This window comes from Asparagus officinalis, chromosome 2 (genome assembly GCF_001876935.1).
Source record: "Asparagus officinalis chromosome 2, Aspof.V1, whole genome shotgun sequence".
Classification (NCBI taxonomy): domain Eukaryota; kingdom Viridiplantae; phylum Streptophyta; class Magnoliopsida; order Asparagales; family Asparagaceae; genus Asparagus; species Asparagus officinalis.
The window spans coordinates 83,589,690-83,610,978 of NC_033795.1; the positions used below are offsets into that span (position 1 = coordinate 83,589,690).

Here is a 21,289-nt window from a genome sequence, read left to right on the forward strand (position 1 = left end):
GCACTGCACATGTGCGCTTCTGCTTCTGGTTCCACGTAGTTAGGGCTGAGCACGGTTCGGTCCAAACCGAAAAAACCGACCCGACCCGACCCGAAAAAATCAGTTTTAAGAGTAGGGCGGTTTCGGGTCGGGTTGAAAACTTTTTAACCCGAACCGACCGAATACCCCATGGTCTAAATACTCATTCTTCTCAAACCCGACCCATCCCCAAAGATAGTTTCAGACTCTCAAACCCTAAACGCCTAAACTTCCCTTCCCACTTTCCCAGTCGCCTCCTCAGTTCCTCTCTCTCACTCCCTCTCTCACTCCTCAGTTCTCAGTTCCACGGTCCACCTCTCTCACTTCCTCTTCCTCTTCTTCACTTCCACAGTCTTCATGGCCGAGGCCAAAAAATCTCTTCAGACTCAGGATCTGTCTCCGGCTTTGGGGGGACACCCGCACCCGTCGTCGTCGCCGAGGTATAAACTTTATCTTTTGCTCTTCTTCAAGCTTCTAACTGCGATTATTCTTTAATTTTGATTTATTTCCTTGGATACAACAACTAGTAAGTTAAGATATCGACCTATCAGTTTCCTATTCATTTATGCACTCCTATTCTCTTATGATTTCTGAGTTTGTGCTTTGATAATGATCCTTAATTTATTTTCTGGTATATATGTTTTCATGGATGATGATTTTGTTCCTTTTCCCCCTCTTGTTTTTCCAAATTAAGTCGGTAACCTCTGAAATACTACTATTTAATATTCATGGGATCCCTTACCCATCACGATATATTCTATTTGATTTAATATTTGGCAAGTCTACTGTTTAAATCATTCTAAAAATGAAGTTAGAACCGAACAAACCGAACCGAACCGAACTGAACCGACTTGCAACAGTGCGGTTCGTTTTTGAATTATATGTGGTTCGGTTCGGTTGTTCAAAATTTGGTAAAAACCGACCCGAACCGAACCGTGCTCAGCCCTACACGTAGTAAGAGAAACTTTTGGGGGGTGGGTCGGGGGGTGTGCAAGAGGAAAATGTGCATGCTTCGAAAAGTTGACAAAATTATGCAGTTTTTTGCACTTATTGTTTTTCAACTAAACACTTAATTTGCATTTAGAAATATAATTTCTACAATATAATTGCAAATATCCGAAAAAACAAAATATAATTTAATTTTCTGCAACAAATATTAACATTTGTTGCTGCAATTTTTTTTTGGCGCGAACCAAATCATCCGTAGAATTCATGGAATAAATCAACAAACAAACAGGTACTTTCAGGATAAATTGACAAATAAGATATATATATATATATATAAGTTGATTTAAAAAAGAATTCACTTGAGTATTATGTTTCTAAGAATAGTTTTTAAAATGCATATATTTCAAGATAAATGGGTGTGAACTTTAGGTGCATATGCAAAAAAACTTTTTGGAGGTGGGTGTAAAAAATAAATGGGGGTAAACTTTAGGTTTTTATGCTAAAAATCCATTTATGATGTTGCAAAAATAGTGTGAGAAAAGCAAAGATAATAGTACATTATGTAGAATCTAGCAAGTTCTATTTTTAACATTTTAATATTTCATTTTTGCATATTGAACTTGATGGAGACCAGATAGGAATATAAATATACTATTGACGATAAAAACGTGTGGTGTTTGGATCTCTTAGATTAGTTACACTCAACGATTTTTAAAAAGCTTAAAGTTATTTAGATCTCTAATGAACATTGAATTAGGGATGTGTTGATGTCAGTTATCTAACAAGAAGTTTATTTAAAGATTTGTGTTGGGTTGGGGTCCTCAAGCTGAAGGAAACCGTGCTATGTCTATATGCATAATACACAGCGGAAGACATGTATGGAAAAAAATTACTAAGCATGTAGAGATCATGAAATATTCATATGGACCGTCTAATTAAATCTAACATGATTCTTATTGTTAAGAGAGCATACAAGGTTTGAAAGTTATACTTTTGTAGCGTGATTCAATAGTGAATCAAACAACCTTTAGCTTGCTCTCTTTGATGCAGAAAACTCCTCGTAGTGGATCTCCAACTCTTTAAGTAAACCCGAAAGCTATTGGATGCTGTTTGAGACGCGAGGCAAGATATCCACCCCGGGGTTCTTAAAATCCTACTACTTTCTCTTACTCAAAGATTGCTAGAGTTTAGTAAGAGGTATAACTCTCTTGTTTTCTCTTATGGAAATTTAATTTTTATTAGCCTTTCATGAAGAGAGAGCTCATATTTATAGAGTGAAATATGTTCATGACATGAATGACTCATCCTATGAGTCATGCAATGAATCATCAAAAATTAATGACTAATCAAGTGAATCATGCAATGAATCATCTTATGAATCATTACATTTCAAAACCATGTGCTAATAAACCATGTGCTCAAACCATACCACTAAGTGACTCATCTCATGACTCATTATATACGGTATGTGTATTTCATAAATGAGAATACCAAATTATTATTACTAATACAGTATTTCATAAATACGGTATATAGTATTATTCCAATCTTTAACTAATTAGTCACTATATGACCAAATAAATCAAGAGTTGACCAAAAGTTAACTGTTGACCAAAAAGTCAACTAGTTGACTGAAAGTTAACTTTATGGGAAAAATATAAGAATTTATTTCCTAAGCACATAGCATTCCGCTTTTACCGATATACATAACCGTTTATGTGTATCCGGTAAAAAAATCATATATACATATCAATCATACACATCACTCTATAAATTGTGTTTCATAGGATTCAAGTACACGCTTGGTGTGACTCTAGGGCCCAACTCAAAAACTCGGTAGTGGATCATATCCACAAGTACAACAGATGTGCTAGCTGCACATGAAGACTATCCGGGTATGAGTTGTGATAAAGGTCTGCAAGATGCTTATCCAATTTTATCAGGACCACTCAGTGATAATGCCGTACAGTCCGGTCTTGAGCCTAGGGTATGGAAAACTGTCAAACCCTAATTGCTCAATTAGTGTTTGTTGATATTAAACTCATAACCTATAAGATCAAACTGACACTTAGTTTATCTTATTTACCTTTGTTGATATTAAACTCATAACCTATAAGATCAAACTGACACTTAGTTTATCTTATTTACCTCGGCCAATGATTTCTAGGTTATAGTTATATCAAACAATCTTATGATATTAACCCCCTATGCTGGGAGAGACGAATCCCATATTGGCATCTCAATATCTACTTATGCCTCGGGATGTACCCAACAAGAACCGTTATGCATAACTCGATGAGAACTATGGTTAGGTAAAAGTCTAAGTACACATATACTGACATGTAAGATATTGCACTCATGCCTCAGGTCAAGAGACTACTATGTACTATATCACTTGAGAACTTCTATTTGATAGTTAAGTATAATTACCAACTAGATGTTCTCAGTGAGTCGTTCAGTTAACTCATTCATTAACGAGTCACCTGTATACTATATCTTGATGTCTCACATCAATGATCCAAGAGATGGATCATCATCCTACCAAAGGAGAAATAGAGTATACACTAGTCTTCCCAAAGTGATAATGTCTCATTTTAACACTTCATTGACTAGGAACATTTTAGAATGTACGTTAACTACAAATCAGACCTTTTTATTACGATCATATCTGAAATATCTGATAGTCTGGTATCATTCTAAGGACTTTATCTGTATGAAAATACCAGATAAGTCTGACCAAAATAGCATACTATTATTTTGAACAAGGATGTTATATTCATATAGGTCATGTTACAATATACAATTATTGCCTACAGTGCACCTATATCTAACACAAGCTTCTTCAGATGGCTGATCTGGGAGCCTGTTGTTCTTTCCTGCACACAAAGAACTCGTGAGAGGCCGAAGTTGGGTTCTCCGATTATTCTCCCACGATCAAGTCATTATATGAACTTGAGTGAGAAAATATGATATGATGAAGAAGATTTCAAAGTTGTATAAAAAAGCCAGAGAGTTACCTTGAGCTGCATGACTTTCTTTTATAGTGGATCAAAAGGGCAGATAGGTAACTTGAGCTGAGTCTAGGCAGAAAACTGACTCGACAAACAACTAAAGGTGTCGGCCGTCAGCAAAGATGAGTCATCCAATAATTTATCGTGGGGAAGATAACAATTGTTTGGAGCTGACTAGATCCGATGAGTCATAAAAGTTATAAGGTTAGAGCAATGATGACTTTGTCAGAACGGTTAATGCGATGGTAGTTGGTTGTCAGCGCGGGGTTCAAGGACACACAACCTCTCTGGTTGTCCAACTGAAGGCCGACTAACACCGCCTTTCTAGTCGGCTACGCAAGTTGTCGGCTGGAACAATAGGTCGAGTGCGAGTGCTCAAAGGATCGATCTGGTGCGTAGGCCGATAAACACCTCTTTTTAGTCGGCTACGCAAGTTCTTGGCTTCCGGGAAGATCTGATTAAGCATGGGGTGGACACGCGTCGGCTTCCCAGCGGAGATAAATACTTGGTTAACTTGTAGCTTATAACAGGATACACTATTAATTTATGGACTATGGTCATTGATTTCACACAAATTTTTGGTCTTTTGTGATTTTTGTTGCTGTTCATAAATCTGATGCAATAGGAAGGACTTCATATCATCATACGTTCACGCAGTGCACTAGCCACTAAGTTCATTGTTCATAATTCTCACGCTATTTTTGAGACAAGTCAAATTTGTTTTTAAAAATAACACGTTGATTTATTTGAGCATTTCTACATAATAATCTTGGTAAGCAGGTAGCTGATCGTTTCTGCAAACCGACAAAACCCTACCGCATCGGTCCGAACCGAATCACATTAGTTCGGATCGGTTTTCATTAGAATGTCTGTTATATTTGGTCGTCATTTTTTTTGGGTCGAAGAGAGAAACTTTTGGGGGGTGGGGGGGTGGGTGCAAGAGGAAAATGTGCATGCTGCGAAAAGTTGACAAAATTATGCAGTTTTTTTGCACTTATTGTTTTTCAACTAAACACTTAATTTGCATTTAGAAATATAATTTCTACATTATAATTGCAAATATCCGAAAAACAAAATATAATTTAATTTTCTGCAACAAATGTTAACATTTGTTGCTGCAATTTATTTTTTGGAGCAAACCAAATAATCCGTAAAATTCATGGAATAAATCAACAAACAAACATGTAATTTCAGGATAAATTGACAAATAAGATATATTTTAGTGGCATATAGGCAAACAAACCCTTGCCTTTCACTTTTCAGGGTGACAACAGGTAGTTTAAATATTTTACCTTTTCTTACTTTGAAATAAGATGTTGAGTGAAAAAGGGACAAATCTGCAAATAAAATAAAATAGATTTAAAGATATGCAATTATTTTCTTGGGGTGTTTACTCTCTCTTTCCTTGCTTTTTGAATTGGTAAAGAAAATAACAAAAGAAAATTTCACGTTCCTTATTGACTAATTTACCCCTCCAATGGAAGCATTTTTACCCCGCAACCAGCCGACAACTGTCTTCAGCCCCGGCTAGAACCTTCTGAATTTTTGGCATTGAAGGGCATTTTGGACATTTACAACCAAAAGGATGAGCACTTTCGGTAATATCCAAAATGTCTATATAATCCCTCGCAAACGCTCCCAATCTCCTCTCGCTCTATTTTATTCTTCCCATTTCAAAATTTAATCATTATTATAATAGTTTTTCTTAGGGTTAGGGTTTTCTTTGGGGGCGACTCTCGATTCTCCATTAAAATTTAGGGCAAAACCACTGGTGATCTGAGGGCGTTGTTCGTGATCATCGGGATCGCTTTGATTCGCTTGCGGCTCGATTCTCCGGCATCTTTGGCCGATTAATTTTGGGGTAAAAGATTCGATTTTTATTGCTTTTTTATGATGTGATCTTGATGTATGTATAATATTTTGTGATTTTGTATTTGGTATTGTTGGGTCGGCGTATTGCTATGATTTAATTGACAATATTCTGTAGAACAGTCTGTTGATTTGGGATTTAGGGTTTTCTTTGATCTGTACTACTCATTGTTTTTGCTCGGTTTTTCCGGCATTGTTTGAATTACGTAGGCTATAGAGATAGCAGTGAGAAATAAAAGGTTCAAGTTAGACACTGGAACGAGGTATAAAAGATCTAGGTTTCTTGATTTCTTGTCTTCTGCCTGCTGCGAATCGAATTTGAAGGTGATAGTAATCTACAAAAATTAACCGCATTTGCAGTCAGAGATGAAGGCATCCTAGTGGTAGAAGGATGAAAAAACTGTATATTTAATCAATGCAGTATTGATAGGAATTTCTTACAGTGTCCGCTTATCTATTATGTTGGGTGAACATCTGTTGTTGGCTGTTCTGAGGCCTTAAGAACGTGTCCTGTTTGATATCAAATACTTGGCCCTGGCGACTTTGAGCAAGTTAGGGTCACATATCCTCACACAAGGACTTCGAAGTTCCTACTAGGTAGATTTACTTTCTAGGAGGTTGATGGATAGGTTAGTGTTTGATGATTTATTCCATACTAGTTATTGCATACCATTATGTGAATAATGCAGTGAGGATGAATCTGAAATTTTCTAAAAACTCGCTGCTTATGAGTTATGAGGGTATTTGGGAAGAATTGCATGTCATTCAATCTTGGAAAATAGAGACATGCTTTACGTGCCTCCATAAAGGTTTGTGCAGAACTTGGTTTTAAGCTACCCCTGCAAAATAATCATTACACATCGATTTGGGATGGTTGAAAGAGAAAAATGAAGATGGTGCTGCTTATGCCATTCATTTTCTATTAGCATACTGTTACATAATATATGACACTTAATAGCATTTGATTGTGACTTGTTTCCCTTGAGTGATGGTAGTAAGTCACATTATATATATTCATCCTGTTGTGCATTTACCGTGGATATGACCTTCATGTCATTTCTTAACTGTGGATTTTAATCAGTACGCCTTTAATGGTACTTGAATGTGGCACCTAAAATTGTTTTTTCCCCTCTCTTTGCTTTAGACAAGCTTGTCCGGGTTCAGATTGACACATTACTTGGCATCATATCTCAAGTAAAGAGAGCTATATGGAGGGAGAACTGGCTCCGGAGTTTATCTATGATCAGGGCGTATACTATCCTGCAGCTGGAAACTATTATGAATATGTCTGCACAGGTATGCTGATTAGATCTTGTTCCTTCCTTGAAGTTTTATCACTACATGGAATAGTACAGTAAGAGCATAGTTTTCTTGTTTTATTCTCTGTGTTCCTTCAACAGGAGTGGAACCACCTACTGAATGGGATGGCAACCATAAGTTTTTGACCGTAGATGTTCAAGATCAGCAGTTTCCCGTAAGTTTTTTTTAACATTAATGTTCCTGAGCCAGTGCATTTTGCTGAGGTTAACTGCTATTTGTCATTGCTGCTGCAGGGTTTGCAAAGCGAAAATTTATCATATGTATACTATACGCCTAGCTATGACTATGCACAGTCTCCTTACAACCCTTTCAATCCTTACATTCCTGGCGCTGTCATAGGAACTGATGGTCCATACATAGGATCGCAGCAGTGCTTTACCAACTCTCCATACCCCCAAACTGTTGTTTCACCTGGTTATATGCCGGTTATTAGTCAATCTAGTTCAGATACTCATACTCTCCTGAATGGTTCTCCTGATCCATTGCTTTTCAGCAATGGTGCTGTACAATATGCACCTTCATTATCATCCATGAGCGTGACGACCACACCTTTGAAAGTTTCTTTCGAAAATTTATCGTTGGAGCCTTCCCATTCTTCCCATCAGATTCAGGTATCTGGGAGATCGTCTGAAGGGACAGGAGTAAATGCAGGAGCAAGAAAGAAGTTCTCACCATATGGAGTTATGACAAATGGTGGTTCTCATCAAGTAATTCAGGTATGTAATCAACAGTTGCTTTAGTATTTGAATTGTGCATCAAACTGTACAATATTGGAGTTTGATTGTGTACATATTCATGTTTTTTGAAGTTATTTCCTATTTTTACTTAACAAAAGTATAAAGTTAATTTTTATGAATATAATTTTCTTTTTTTGTAGTATATGTGGAATGCTTCTTTCATTATCAGAATTAGTTTTGATTCTCTGTGTCCTTTTATAATCTTTAATAATCTCAGTGATTCTTTTTGTTGAGAATAATAGACCAGTTACATTTTAATATGAAAAGAATCCGTACAAGTTAAATTCATACAAAACGTATAATGAGTATACAGCTGCATTAGATATTATATTTGAGTTTAGAGTACTGTGTTGCCAGTGTGTTATATCATGCGCATGTGCACAAGCACACAGTAGAGACATGTTCACACATACATGCTGAGTGCGGACTTGTATGCAAAGTAGTGTGTTTTTAAAGAGAGAATCTATAATTATAATGGACACTAAATATTGTTATGGTGTATCTCCTATGTATATAACCAAGTTAGATTTTGTGGTTGAGATTGTGCTGGATTTCCAATGTATCGCTGTGTTGGCATGAACAATTCCATTTTCAGTGTCAAATCAAAAGCTGTAATCAAATCAAAGTTTTTGGTTGGGATTACATATTCTTATCTACGATGGCATTTTATCACCCCCACTCTCCAACATACACATGAAGACATGTAATGCCAACTCCATCCTGCTGTTCTCTCATTTGCGAACATACATGGACACGTACTGCAAACTCTAATCAAGACTATTTGCAGAACTCCCGGACATGTAGTGCAAACTCTAATGAAGTGTCTTAATATTAGATTTGGTGTCATTTTCTGTTGTCCATGCCTCCTTTTAAAAAGAACATGTATTTTACCAATGGGGCACCATAAATTGCCAATTCTTTAAACTTTATTCGTAAGTCGACTTCAAGCATATATCATATTGATATTATACATCCTTTTATAGAAATGTTATGATTTGAATACTATCAATACCTTTTCTTTTGCATATAGGTATAACTGTATAAGAAATTGGTTATAAGTCTACTTTTAAAATTCATTTTGATTTCTCAAGTGTAATTTTGTATTGTGCTGCACTCTATAATTTGCTGACCATGTACCATTTCTCCTTTCAAGTGTATTGAACCATGCTTGGATTTGAATGCTTTGATTAATGTTACAAGTCTTTGTCTGATGCAGGGAACAGAGCACGTATCATTTCCGGGAGTCCCTTCTGTTCGCAGTCCATTGAAGGCCACATTTCCCGCCAACAATGGCTTTACAAGTTCTGGATCTGATGTCCGTGGATGGGCTCCAGTTGATAGGATGAGGCCAAGAATCCAATATAGTGGGGTTCCTAACAGAAGCCTGGGTGAGCAAAATATGGGTCCTAGAACCAACAAGACGAGAACTCAATTGACATTACCAGTAACTCTCAAAGACTACACAACCGAAGCTGGTACTGGTAATTTGGATGGACACACAATTATTCATCCTGATCAATATAACAGGGATGACTTTCCTGTTGATTATCCGCGGGATACCAAGTTCTTTGTCATCAAATCCTACAGTGAGGATGATGTGCATAAGAGCATCAAATATAATGTGTGGTCAAGCACTTCCAGTGGTAACAAAAAACTGGACGCCGCCTATGAAGAGGCCCAGAGGTCATCCGTTGGGAAATCAAGAAAATGTCCAGTTTTTCTTTTCTTTTCTGTAAGTGATGAATTCACCCACTACAAAAGTGTATATAATGCCTCATTTCCACGAAAATCTAATGGCTAATATTTCTCTGCATGTAGGTTAATGCTAGTGGTCATTTCTGTGGTGTTGCTGAGATGGTTGGTCCTGTTGACTTCCACAAGGACATGGACTTTTGGCTGCAAGATAAATGGACTGGGTGCTTTCCTGTCAAGTGGCACATAATAAAGGACGTTCCCAACTCAAGCTTTCGGCACATCATATTGGAGAACAATGAGTTCAGACCTGTGACTAGTAGCAGAGACACCCAAGAGGTAAGTTTGTCTTTTGTGTTGATACTCTTTACTTCATTTTCATACAAAGAACTTTATGTACTACTATCAGTATTATTCCTTTTCCGACACTTGTTGTGTTGCGGAGTCTTTTATGAGCTGCTTGCAAGTTCTATTTGAAAACATAGTTATGCTACCTTTCAACTTTAATCTGTACTTCTGCAGGTCCAATATGATCCAGGGATGAGTATGCTGTATACTTTTAAGAGATTTCCTCTGAATACATGGATTCTCGATGATTTTATGTACTATGAAGAGCGGCAGCGGATTATGCAGGAAGAAAAATCCTTGCTTCTTGGAAGTAAAACCTATGTAAACTCAGTTTCCCCTCCGATCTTCATTCCCTCTATCAAGCCTGGTGAAGCAATTACTCGTTCTGTTGAGGTCCACCCTCCTAATGCTGGCGAGGTCCCGCTTCCTATTGCCAGCGTAAATGAAACAAAGGCTAAATCTGCTCAGCCTCTGGAACCAAATATAAGGAAAATGGTTCCTCGTACAGCTGATGAAGATGATAAGCAGAAGAATGCTGAACTCACACAGCTAAATGGTACGATGGAACAACCATCAAAATCTGATGATGCGCATGTGTCAGCTGGAGGCAATCCTGCAATACAACCAGAACCGAAACAAGTTAAAAATCATAGCACAAAACAATCATCAGAAGCTAAAAGTGATCAAAGCAAGAATCACAGTTTGTTGCCCGAGGGCACGGATAAATTAAGCCCAAATGACACGCATGCTGTTTCGAGGGATTCTGCAAAGCATGCACAAGGTAAAAGAAAAGGCAGGCCCGAGTCTGTAGGATGCTCCGATACTCAGGTTCCTGCCAAAGAGACTGATGTTTTTACTGTGGGTTCCGTAGAGATCGAAATTACCGATACTAGCAGATTGATTTCTGGTACTCTAACTATTGGTTCAATTCCTTGTGATACAAAGGGACCAAAATCTTAGACGGAGTCGCGAAATCATTTCGTATTTTGTTTGCCCAAGAATGATTTTGCCAAGCTCGGTTGCTGGTCCTTTTGCTTCTTTTTTTTTCTTCCTTGCTAGGGGAAAAAGGGTACAGACAACATAGATTTTGTGATGAAGCGCTTTGGGGGAAAGCAGTTTGCCTTTTTTTATTTTGTTTTTTTTTTAAATTTTAATTACAGGTTGCAGTAATTTACTTTAATGAAAGTAAAAGTATTCAAGTAGATGCATGTTTTGCCCTTGTTATTTTTCGAAATGTTGATGAGTCGCCCTGTGGCTTCATTCTCTAATTTTTCATCAATGCAAAATTGCAATTGATGTTGTTGATTGCAACTTTATGGGTGCAGATTTGATGCGAGGACCGTGAGGTACACTAATATATGGAATTATCACATAAATAAATAAGTGTTTATATGATAATTTTTTTTCCTTGTTCTCCCGATAAAATAGAAGGATTATGGATGTGCTCATTATAAATGGAGGGACTTTTTCTTAGTTCGTGCTAAAAGATTAATGAGTGACCTAATCATCATGAATAATTAACTTATTTTTATCGTCTTATTAATTTTTCTTTATTTTTTTAGCTGCTTTGCGGAACATTTGGAGAGGATCTGCATGCATTTACATGTTTTTTTATCACACAAAATCATTTTCAAATCCATTGTTGGGATATGCATGCATTTTCTATGCAAATTTTGTGCTTGGTTGAAAAACACTTGGTTACAATGAGCTTCATGATTTTATCATGTAAGAATTCAGAGGTATATATATGCCTTCTATTCCTGAGAAGAGATGTTTTCCTGATGGGGTAAAATTATTACTTCTAATTTTTTTTTAAGACGACAACTTCTGTTCCGAAATCACTGGCACTTCCTCTCTACAAATTATAAGTTTACTTATTTTTCATAATCGATATCCTCTACAAATTTTATGGTAATCGAAGCAAGTCCAATTATTCCAATTTTATAGCGTCTATGTCAAAGTCAAGGCATAAGTCAAAGATAAACTATGGCTTGCACTATCTAAATGACATGTATGGATGGAGGGTATAGAGAGGAAGGGGAAGAGAAATCTAATTTTAATTTTGTTTGGCAGTTCCATTTAGTAGAGTAGAAGAGGGGAACGAGAAGGAAATTTGAGCCAAAAGCGAGGAGGAAATTTAAGCCAAAATTTTACACCCCAAATTAGGGTGTAATGAAGGGAAAGGGAAGGAAGGTGAACTTTTTCTTTTCGTTCCCTTCCGTAAGTCATCTCCCAGACACACTGAAAAGCTAAGAGTCCCTTGAAAACTGAAATGGTACGGCTTATCTCTTGAAATTGAAATGAATGGTAAAGATTAGAGGCCTTTTCATCGTGTGCTCCGTCCTTTCCAAAATTTTCGGCAAGAAAAGCCCCACTGGATTTAATTCTAGCGCGTTTTCCGTCTAGGCCTGTTTGGTTAGTTTCCTTTATTTTCCAAAACCCATTTTCCTTCACTTTCATCATTTTTCATCCTTACAATCCCACATCAACCAAAATATGGTGACAACTCATCTCATCTCATCTCATTTCTTACTTTTAAAAATAAACTAAACACAAGAAATGTGTCACATCAATCAACTCATCCAACTCACCTCACCCTATTTTTCTTCACTTTCTATCATCTTTAAAAATTACTTACATCATCCAATAATATGGTGACAACTCATCCCATCTCATTAAAATTTTCCTTCCATCCATTTCCTCCAAAAAAAAAAACAAGAAAATTGATTTTCCTAAGTATGAGTCACATCATCCAATAATATAATGACAACTCATATTCTCTCATTTATTTTCTTAGTTTTAAGAATGAACCAAACATAAGAAAAGAACCTAAACAAGGAAAGTGAAGGAAAATATCAAAAATTACTCATCTCATCCAATAATATGGTGACAACTCATTTTCTCCCTCACTTTTTTTTATAGCTTGACAAACCAAACATCTGAAAGTAGAGGAAAATATTAAAATTCACCTATATCAATTTTCTTTCCCCCACTTTCTGTATTTTTTTTTACGAAACAAAAACCTCGAAACCTTCACTACCCAAACTACCCTCCATGACCAACCTCCTCACCATATTTGCTATATCTACTCCTAAACAGTAACTTTGGGAGTTGGATTGCCGAAAATACCCTTTTGGACTTGGGCATGGTTTGGTTTGGGAGAAGGGCAATTTAGTCCTTACGTACCCCCAGAGTTACTGTTTGGGAGTGTGCTCCTCACGCAGCGAACCGTGGGCAAAATCGTCAACCCATTTTTGCCTGCCTCACGGTATCCAAAACCCATCATTTTCTCCGCCTCCTTTTTCTTTTGGTTTTTCTCCTTTTCACCGAGGCCCCAATTCCCAGGTTCTCCGAAATTATGATCCCCAATTTATTATCAAAATCCTTTTTTTCTCTGACCTTTTTGTTTCTTCTCCCAGATTTTAGGGTTTTTCGCCATCCCCCCTCCAATTTCTATGCACTTGAACTTGTCTTATTATGATGTTAGGGTAAAAACAATAAAAATTGAGAATAATGCAGATGGTAAAGAACCGAGGACAGATTGCTGAAGACAAATAGAAAAGAAGAAGAAGAAATATTCAGTTTTTTTTTTTTACAAACTTATTACTTGGAGATTTAGGTTAATTAATAACTTTTTTATTGTTTGAGCTCGTTATGTAATTCCTAGTATGTTTATGTTTATTGTATTTGTAGATCATGATGAATGATGCGGATTATTTAATGGGTTATCACTGAAAATGCAGTAGGAAAAAAAAAGGAAAAAAACCCAATTTTCGGAAAAGAGTAAGGAAAACAAAATTTATAGTTGTGGTGGTTAAGATGTTATGAGAGTTGACAAGACTAGGGTTTTTTGGGGATCAGTTTAGTTGTAGATTTCACGCAATGCCTCCATTTCGTGACATACATCTAAATTTTGATGTACATGTTTGATTGGGTGTTGCTGTTGCTGTTGGAATTATATAATGTTGTAAATGCATTTGTCGTTCCAACTACTTCTGACCAAACTCGCTACTATGCACATTGTATGCTCATCAGCATTTGCTACGTCCAATATATCGAATTTCATTAATAATCTTTCTCTGTAGGGTTATTATTTTCGGGTTGTCTTTAATTTCTTTCACAAATTTGCAGGTTTTCTTGGGAGTTCTGTTTGGAGAGATTTCCACTGTTGAAAATGGAGGTATTTCTGATTACTTGCGTGCTTATTTCACACTCCGATGCTCTAAGGCAGTAATTTTATTGAAACGGTCTTATTTGTTGAAGGTTAACATAGAAGACGATGATTCTTCAGATGTAGAAATTTTGGACCATAACTGGTCTGAAGTTTTGCCTTCAAGGACGAAGTGCTCCCGTGAGGCTATCATAGGGAAGGAGGTAAATATTTACGTATCATGCATGTGTTGAGGTCTCCATTCCAATCATTGATCATTTTCTATCCCGATTATGCCTTAGATATTAAACATCGTCACTGTGTTGCTACATTTCTTGTGTACATGTATTGCAACCTATTCGAGGTCTGGTCCTGAACATATACTGGAAGCATTTGACTGATTTGAGTTAATTTACTCTTACATCTGTTCTTTTTTACTTCAAATTATACTCATGACAGTGTATTTTAGCAGTGGCCTTCACGCACTTAATGCTATGCAAGGTGGTTGAAAATCTTTTTTGTCCTTAATTGCAATGTTAGTAGATTCATAAGGCCACTCCGTATGGTATGAAAAAATCTCAATGGTTATTTTTGTGTATTTGTGCTTCTAATTCATCCTTGCGTCTTGTAGAAAGAAGTTTACAGCTCCCCTGCTCATTTAAAATCACATTTTGTCGAGATGGGATTTTCACCGAGTCGTGTTGACAAAGTTATCTGGGAAAATGGTAGGTTAACACCATTTAAGCTCCCCAAATTTCTTGATATCCAAATTAATTATGTAAAACAACCATTTCATCAAGTAGGTCTCTTCGCTCTGTTAACTACTGTAATATTTTAAATAAAATCTACTTATCCAGGTGAAGGTGATGTTGATGCAATGCTAGAGACTCTTTTCACATACAAGGTAAGTCTTTTTTACTGGGAATGATATTCTCACTGTACCTAATGAAACTTTATTTCCATAAACACTTTTATAAGTTATTAAAACCTAGAAACTATCCTCGACTTGTCGCAAAATGAACAACTACGTAATGTGATTATTGATGCCTGCTTAAATTGTGCCTTGATTATGAAGAAGGCAGATCAAATTTGGTCTTCTCTTCTTATCACATCTACTTGGCGTTAGATTGGGTTATTGTTGCACTAACCCATCAGCCCAATTACTTCAGGGAACCCTTTGCCTAATTCACATTAGGACATTATAAAAGGAGGGTTAGGGACGATGAGGAGGGTGTGACAGAGTACAAGTGAATGAGCAAGATGAAGAGAGTTTTTGGGTTCTTCGTCAGTGGGTTTTCTTGTGGGTTTGGTGAGGGAGATTAGGGACTGATCTCTTGTTGTAATCCACTCTTTTAGTTAGTGGGGATTTTTACTCTAAAGTTCCATTGTGGGGTTCAGACAATATGTATGTACACTTGAACACTGTTGAACAATCATATGTGCATAGGTACATAATATACCTGTCCTCAACACTTGTATATACGATTTGCATTTGGTGGGCACTCACTGTGTGTGTACGTATCTATGTATGTGTATGTTTCACTCTATAATCAAGTTTTGGTCATTTGTTCATTGTTCTCTTTGGGTTTAGTTGTTCCTTAGATTTGAAGGTAAATTCTTTCCCTGCTTCAAGACTTCTAGTCCAGGACAACTTAAGATTAAACTAAACATCAATAAGGCAGGTTCCTTATCTATCAATTGACATTCTAAATTATACGGGGAACCCACTCTTGTATACAGTATCTTCATCTCAGAAATTGGCACTAACTTCTGTGGTTACTGTGATTAGGCAGGCCAACAACAGTCCAAATTTTTTGTCACGTATCCTACTGTGCCTTCTTAATGAACCAGTTTCTGTTGGCAAAGCTTAGATGGTGGTAATTTCTCAAGTAATAATTTTCTTTAAACCAAATCATTCCTAAATTTCTAGGAGCTCCGCTCAGAGACTTCCGGGATGATGCAAAAGAAGAGACGCCTGAAAGACATGGGTTTTACTGAAGATGAGATATCTCATGCTATTGATAATTTCGGTAAGTACTTGACGTGAAAATATTTAATTATATTGTATTTTATTGAAATTGGCAAGTACTATTAGATCTGTAATATTATTTCTGAACATTCTATACTGGCAGTTGATCCAAATGCCCCCATATTACTGTCATGCATTCTCCCTATTCCATTGCACAACTATTCCAAGTCCTACCACACCAAATATGCTTTATAATTATATTGTGTCCTTGTTCTCAGCTTCCTCTCTTCATCTTTTCATATCATCGTTCTCATCTTTACTAGTCCTTAAGGTGGTCTAAAATATGCGTTCGAGCTGTTCACTTTCAAGATTGCAGAACCTGTTCCTTTATTCTCTTCTGATGGAAACAGTTTTATGCATTTGAAATTGGCGATAAACTATAGTACAAGGGGTCTATCAGGAATTAAACCTATTTTATATTTGAGTACTGCTTGCGTTGCTAGATCATTTTATGTGTACACTATTTATCCAGAAGCTCATTTCTTATTAAGCATCTGATACGTTATTCTTTAAGCATATCCTGAGCGCATAAACAGATTTGCCTCAACAGTTGATTAACTTGTCCAGAATTTAGCAAAGCAGCTTTGTATTTTTATATTTATTATTTAAGTTTGTACTCTTTGTGTCACCCTAGATCTTTTTATGTACACAATATATATCCAGAAGCTCTTTTTTTATAATGTTTTTTTTCTTATTTGGTATTCCGTATATAGGCAAGAGCAAAATCTAGGCTTAATATCATAGAACCCCTTTTAACTTTGGATGATTACGAGCTAACCTCCCATAACTTCCAAAATATAGAAAACCCCCGAAAAGTGTGAACCACAATTTTCACTGGAAAAAAACACCCCCTTGCGTAATTACCCGCCTGTGTGAAAAATTGCAGTTAAAGTTGTTAGGGTGGTTTTTTGATAAAATCTTAAAGTTAAAGGGTTTGTTATAACCCCTAAACTTAAGGGGGGTTTCTGATATTTTGAAAGTTACGGGAGGTTATCTGATAATCGTCTAATGTTAAGGGGGATTTTCCGATGTTTAGCCTAAATCTAAAACAAGGACGTTAAATTTCTTGTTAAGTGCCTCACTTCTGCAGTGAATATTTGAAACTAGAAGTCAGAACTTTGCCGTGTCATGTAACTACTGTTCTTCAGGTCCTGAAGTTCCAATAAGTGAGCTTGCGGATGCTATTTTCGCGAACCAGATTGCTAGTGCAGTAGCTACAGAAGAACAAAAGGTTCCCTTATTAGTTGCTTACATGCTTTTGCTCCAGTCAGTTGCGTTTACTTTCCTGGTTTTTCTTATCTTTCTTATATTAAGTGGGATTGCATGTGAATTGGTATCTAGACTTTTGCCAGGCTATTTAACTCAAGTCATTTATGTATTGTTCAACATGCCAGCAATAATTGGCATCTAGATTTTTGCTATGCTATTTGATTCACTTGTCATTTCATATATTCTTTGTCATGCCAGCAATCTAACACTGTGTTTAGTAGCTATCTCACTTTTGAGCAAGCAATTAATTGCAAGTCGTGCCAATAATCACATATAGAGAGATAGCTACTTTGCAACAAATTGCACAAAGTAATCAATATGTAAATCGGTCTGTTTTGTTGAATAAGAGTGGAGAGTTGAATATTTCTTGTGAAGCAGAACCCAAATTTCTAAAACCTTCGAAAAAGGGTTTACGAGAGTTTCTATGATCTGATGTTAGTTCCATTTGTGGAACCTAAGCTCCTGATTGAACTATAAAAGATAGATATGGCCTTGTTTTAAACCTTGAAACCTAGTCATATGCTATATACCACAAGCACATATTACATGAATCTGTGTCCGGTCATGATGTGTCTCCTACGTGATATTCCTTGAGGCTCCTTATCTGGGACATTTCTCAATGGTTTTCTCAACTTTTGGTTCCATAAAGTTTTAGTTAGTTGGCAACCATCGTTGCGCGATTCCCCGGACACCCCCTCAAACCATTGTACAATTTCTGCGAACCGATTCCTGGTACATTTGCGAACCGGTTCCCTCTGATACACGAACTGGTTCCTCAAAATTGACGTACCACTTACAAGTATGCTAGATGCAAAGTTTCTTTAAGTGCATGTGCGCAAGACGCAATGTAATGTGTAAAATTAAGTAAAGGGAGACACACAATAGAGTATAAGAGCCGAGGACTTTATTGTAACTAAATACGTATGTTAATCAAATGTAAAACGAACCATGATCCTAAAATGAGCTCTGTGAAAAAAAAGAACAAAGAAACAAACTCCATCAAAAAGGAGTATTTAAGTATTTTGTATGAAAAAATATTAAAACTCATAATTAGCTTTCTAGTTTTTAACTATATACTTTGAAAAACATTAAGCAAACCTGAAATTTTTTTACCACGTATCACTAACCGAACTTGCATACTGAAGCAAGCTATCCCCTAACGGATCCAAATTTTATAAGTGGCGAAATGTGTACCTGAATTCGTACTGTGACCCGCTACTGTGTTACTAAGTTGGCAACTATAGGTCATCTTCTGTCTCTCTTTGATTATATTATTGCTCTTCATATGCACTTTATGGTTATTCTTTTATTTTTCGGATCAAAGAAAATAACTTTTATGGACACCGATATCATAAAAATCTGAAGAACTAGAATATAGTGTAGTACAATACTGTAAGACAAATGACTATGCCACTCAGAATATAGTGTAAGATTGAATGACTATACCACTCACAAAATATCCTATAAAAATCTAACTATGATCATAACCTAAGCATTTTTTTTAATCACTCTACCAAACTTCACTTCTGTTGTAAAAGAGGTTTCAAGAAATATTGATTCAGATTTATCTGTTTGAATTCATAGAGCTATTCCTGGCTTATCTTAACTGCGGCCTTGCTATATTATCATTTCGTAATCTGTATTTTTCATTTATCTGTAGGAAAACACAAATGCAGCAGCCAGTCGACATAATTCAGAAGAACAAGATAGAGGTTTAAATGCAGTAACTTATGATGGATATCCCAAAGGATCAGTTTCAGGCTCTGAAACATATGGTTCCAAGTATATCAGAAAGAAAAGGCCTAAACACTTGGAAGTAAATAACAGAACAACTTCCAACATTAATCGGATACATGGAGACAATACTCCAAGGCACTTGCCTGAAGGAAATTTGATTAGAGTAGAAATGTGTGACCTAGGTATCTCCAAATTTGGCAAAAATGTTCCCATTCTATCGCAACCTCTTTATTTATTCTACGGAAATTCTCTCAATATCGCCGAGGAGACATGGAAGAGACTATCCCAATCTTTATATGGAATCAAGCCAGAATTCGTGGAGACTAAATTCTTTTCAGCAATCATAAAAAATGAAGGCTACATCTGTGAACTTCCTATAGGGAGAAGAGTGCATGTCCACCCTAAGCCACCTATGACTCTGGGAGAAGCATTGCCACATACTAAAAAGTGGTGGCCTGCGTGGGATATAAGAACGAAGTTAAGTTGCATTCATTCACAGTTTACGGAAGCCTCATTACAGTGTCAAAGGCTAGGAAAAATGATGGCAAGTTCACAGGGAATGTTAGCTAAAGAGGATAAACTGGAGATTCTCCAGCGGTGCCGGACCATGAATTTAATATGGACGGGTCGGCATAAATTAAGTCCAATTACACCTGAGGAGATGGAGTATATATTGGGCTACCCAATGAAGCATACTGAAGTTTGGGGTTTGTCCTTAGATGATAGATTGGGATTGCTTTCTAATTGCTTACAAGTAGACACACTAGCATATCATCTCTCAGTTTTAAAAGATTTATATCCGGAGGGAATAAAAGTCTTATCAGTTTTTACAGGAATTGGAGGGGCTGAAGTAGCACTGCACAAACTCGGTATTCAATTTAAGTATTTAATTTCAGTGGAACCAGTTGATAGCAATAGGGAGATCTTATTGAGTTGGTGGAAAAATTCCAGGCAGGTGGGGAAGTTGATTGAGATTAAAACCATTGAAGAGATGTCAATTAAGAAGCTTGAAAGAATTATAGAAGAAATTGGTGGGTTTGACATTGTAATTGGATCAAATCCAATTCCAAATGTGTCAAAAAATGCTAATCGTGATGCTTCTCCAGGAGTAAGCTTCACTTTGTTCAACGAATTTGTACGCGTGTACAAACAAGTGAAAAGTATAATGTCAAAAAATCGATAGTAGACAGTTTTTCCTCTACTGTATGTTGTTTGGCTATTATTTCTTTATTCGGATTTTGTCAAGAAAAAGTGAACGTAATGAACAGAAGGAAAGTTTCAACATTTGGCATTAGTTTGTTCATTTGTTGATTATTTGGTTACATTCTTCTCTTTAGATTTATCTGTCACATTGCAGTTTAAACTCCATGAGAACTGTATAACTGCAGAGTGTAATTTCACAGACCATCAAGAATATTTAATAAGATTTTGTTGTTCTGTTTTAAGGTCCTATATATGTCTTTCCGATCGGATTGATGTGCTTGATCACAAATATTTTGAAGGTTCCCTGTTGGAGAATTCAATAGATGGAATATGCAGCCCATTACGTGAGTTTTTACCAATTTTGTTTGATTCCAGTTGTCAGCTATCTTATATTGCTATATCTTCATGCATGAGTGTTTTTTTTTAATGGAGAGTTTCATTCTGTAACAGTGTAATTTCTTCTAATAAGAAAACTTGCATCTGTAGACCTGATAATTGTATCTTTAAGGTCAGATAGGCTAATGAATAATTGTTAAATGATCTCAGTTGATTAATACAATGCATGTGAAGCCTTTCTGGTCCACACTAGGGAAGGCCTTAAATTAGGTCCATATCCTTGTGCTAGGCTTTTCAGCTCCTTAGCTGATTCATTGCCTAATGAGAAAACATTAGTTTAGTATGGTGGAGGCAATAGTTTAAATTACCTTGTGTTTGGAATGCTTTGAGCAAAGCCGAAAGGAGTTTGTATTATTATACGAGTATTCCTTACCTTAATTGGAATCCTTACCTATAATGTCCATTATTGATATCTTGCACTTTTAGTTGATTATTCTTTTGAATTCAAGATTAAAAGTAGATTGACCATGACATTCAATGCTAATAGTTAACACTATGAGTGCATGTAGCACCTGACCTGATAACCCCATCATCTGACCATTTATTGGGTTTGGATATCAAA

General features: G+C 36.4%; 2 protein-coding genes across 2 annotated transcripts; both read left to right on the forward strand.

The window, feature by feature from the left end:
* Positions 5,624–11,254, forward strand: LOC109831916. Its single transcript, XM_020399392.1, has 7 exons — positions 5,624–5,838; positions 6,991–7,142; positions 7,247–7,320; positions 7,400–7,882; positions 9,120–9,635; positions 9,722–9,934; positions 10,118–11,254. The coding sequence occupies exons 2-7, from the start codon at positions 7,055–7,057 to the stop codon at positions 10,901–10,903; spliced, it is 2,160 nt and encodes a 719-aa protein (XP_020254981.1). The 5' UTR covers positions 5,624–5,838; positions 6,991–7,054; the 3' UTR covers positions 10,904–11,254.
* On the forward strand, positions 13,223–20,578 carry LOC109831917 (probable inactive DNA (cytosine-5)-methyltransferase DRM3). The gene is made up of 8 exons (XM_020399393.1): positions 13,223–13,288; positions 14,075–14,123; positions 14,207–14,317; positions 14,725–14,818; positions 14,951–14,997; positions 16,024–16,123; positions 17,271–17,353; positions 19,052–20,578. Exons 2-8 carry the CDS (start codon positions 14,118–14,120, stop codon positions 20,309–20,311), a joined length of 1,701 nt encoding a protein of 566 aa, XP_020254982.1. The 5' UTR covers positions 13,223–13,288; positions 14,075–14,117; the 3' UTR covers positions 20,312–20,578.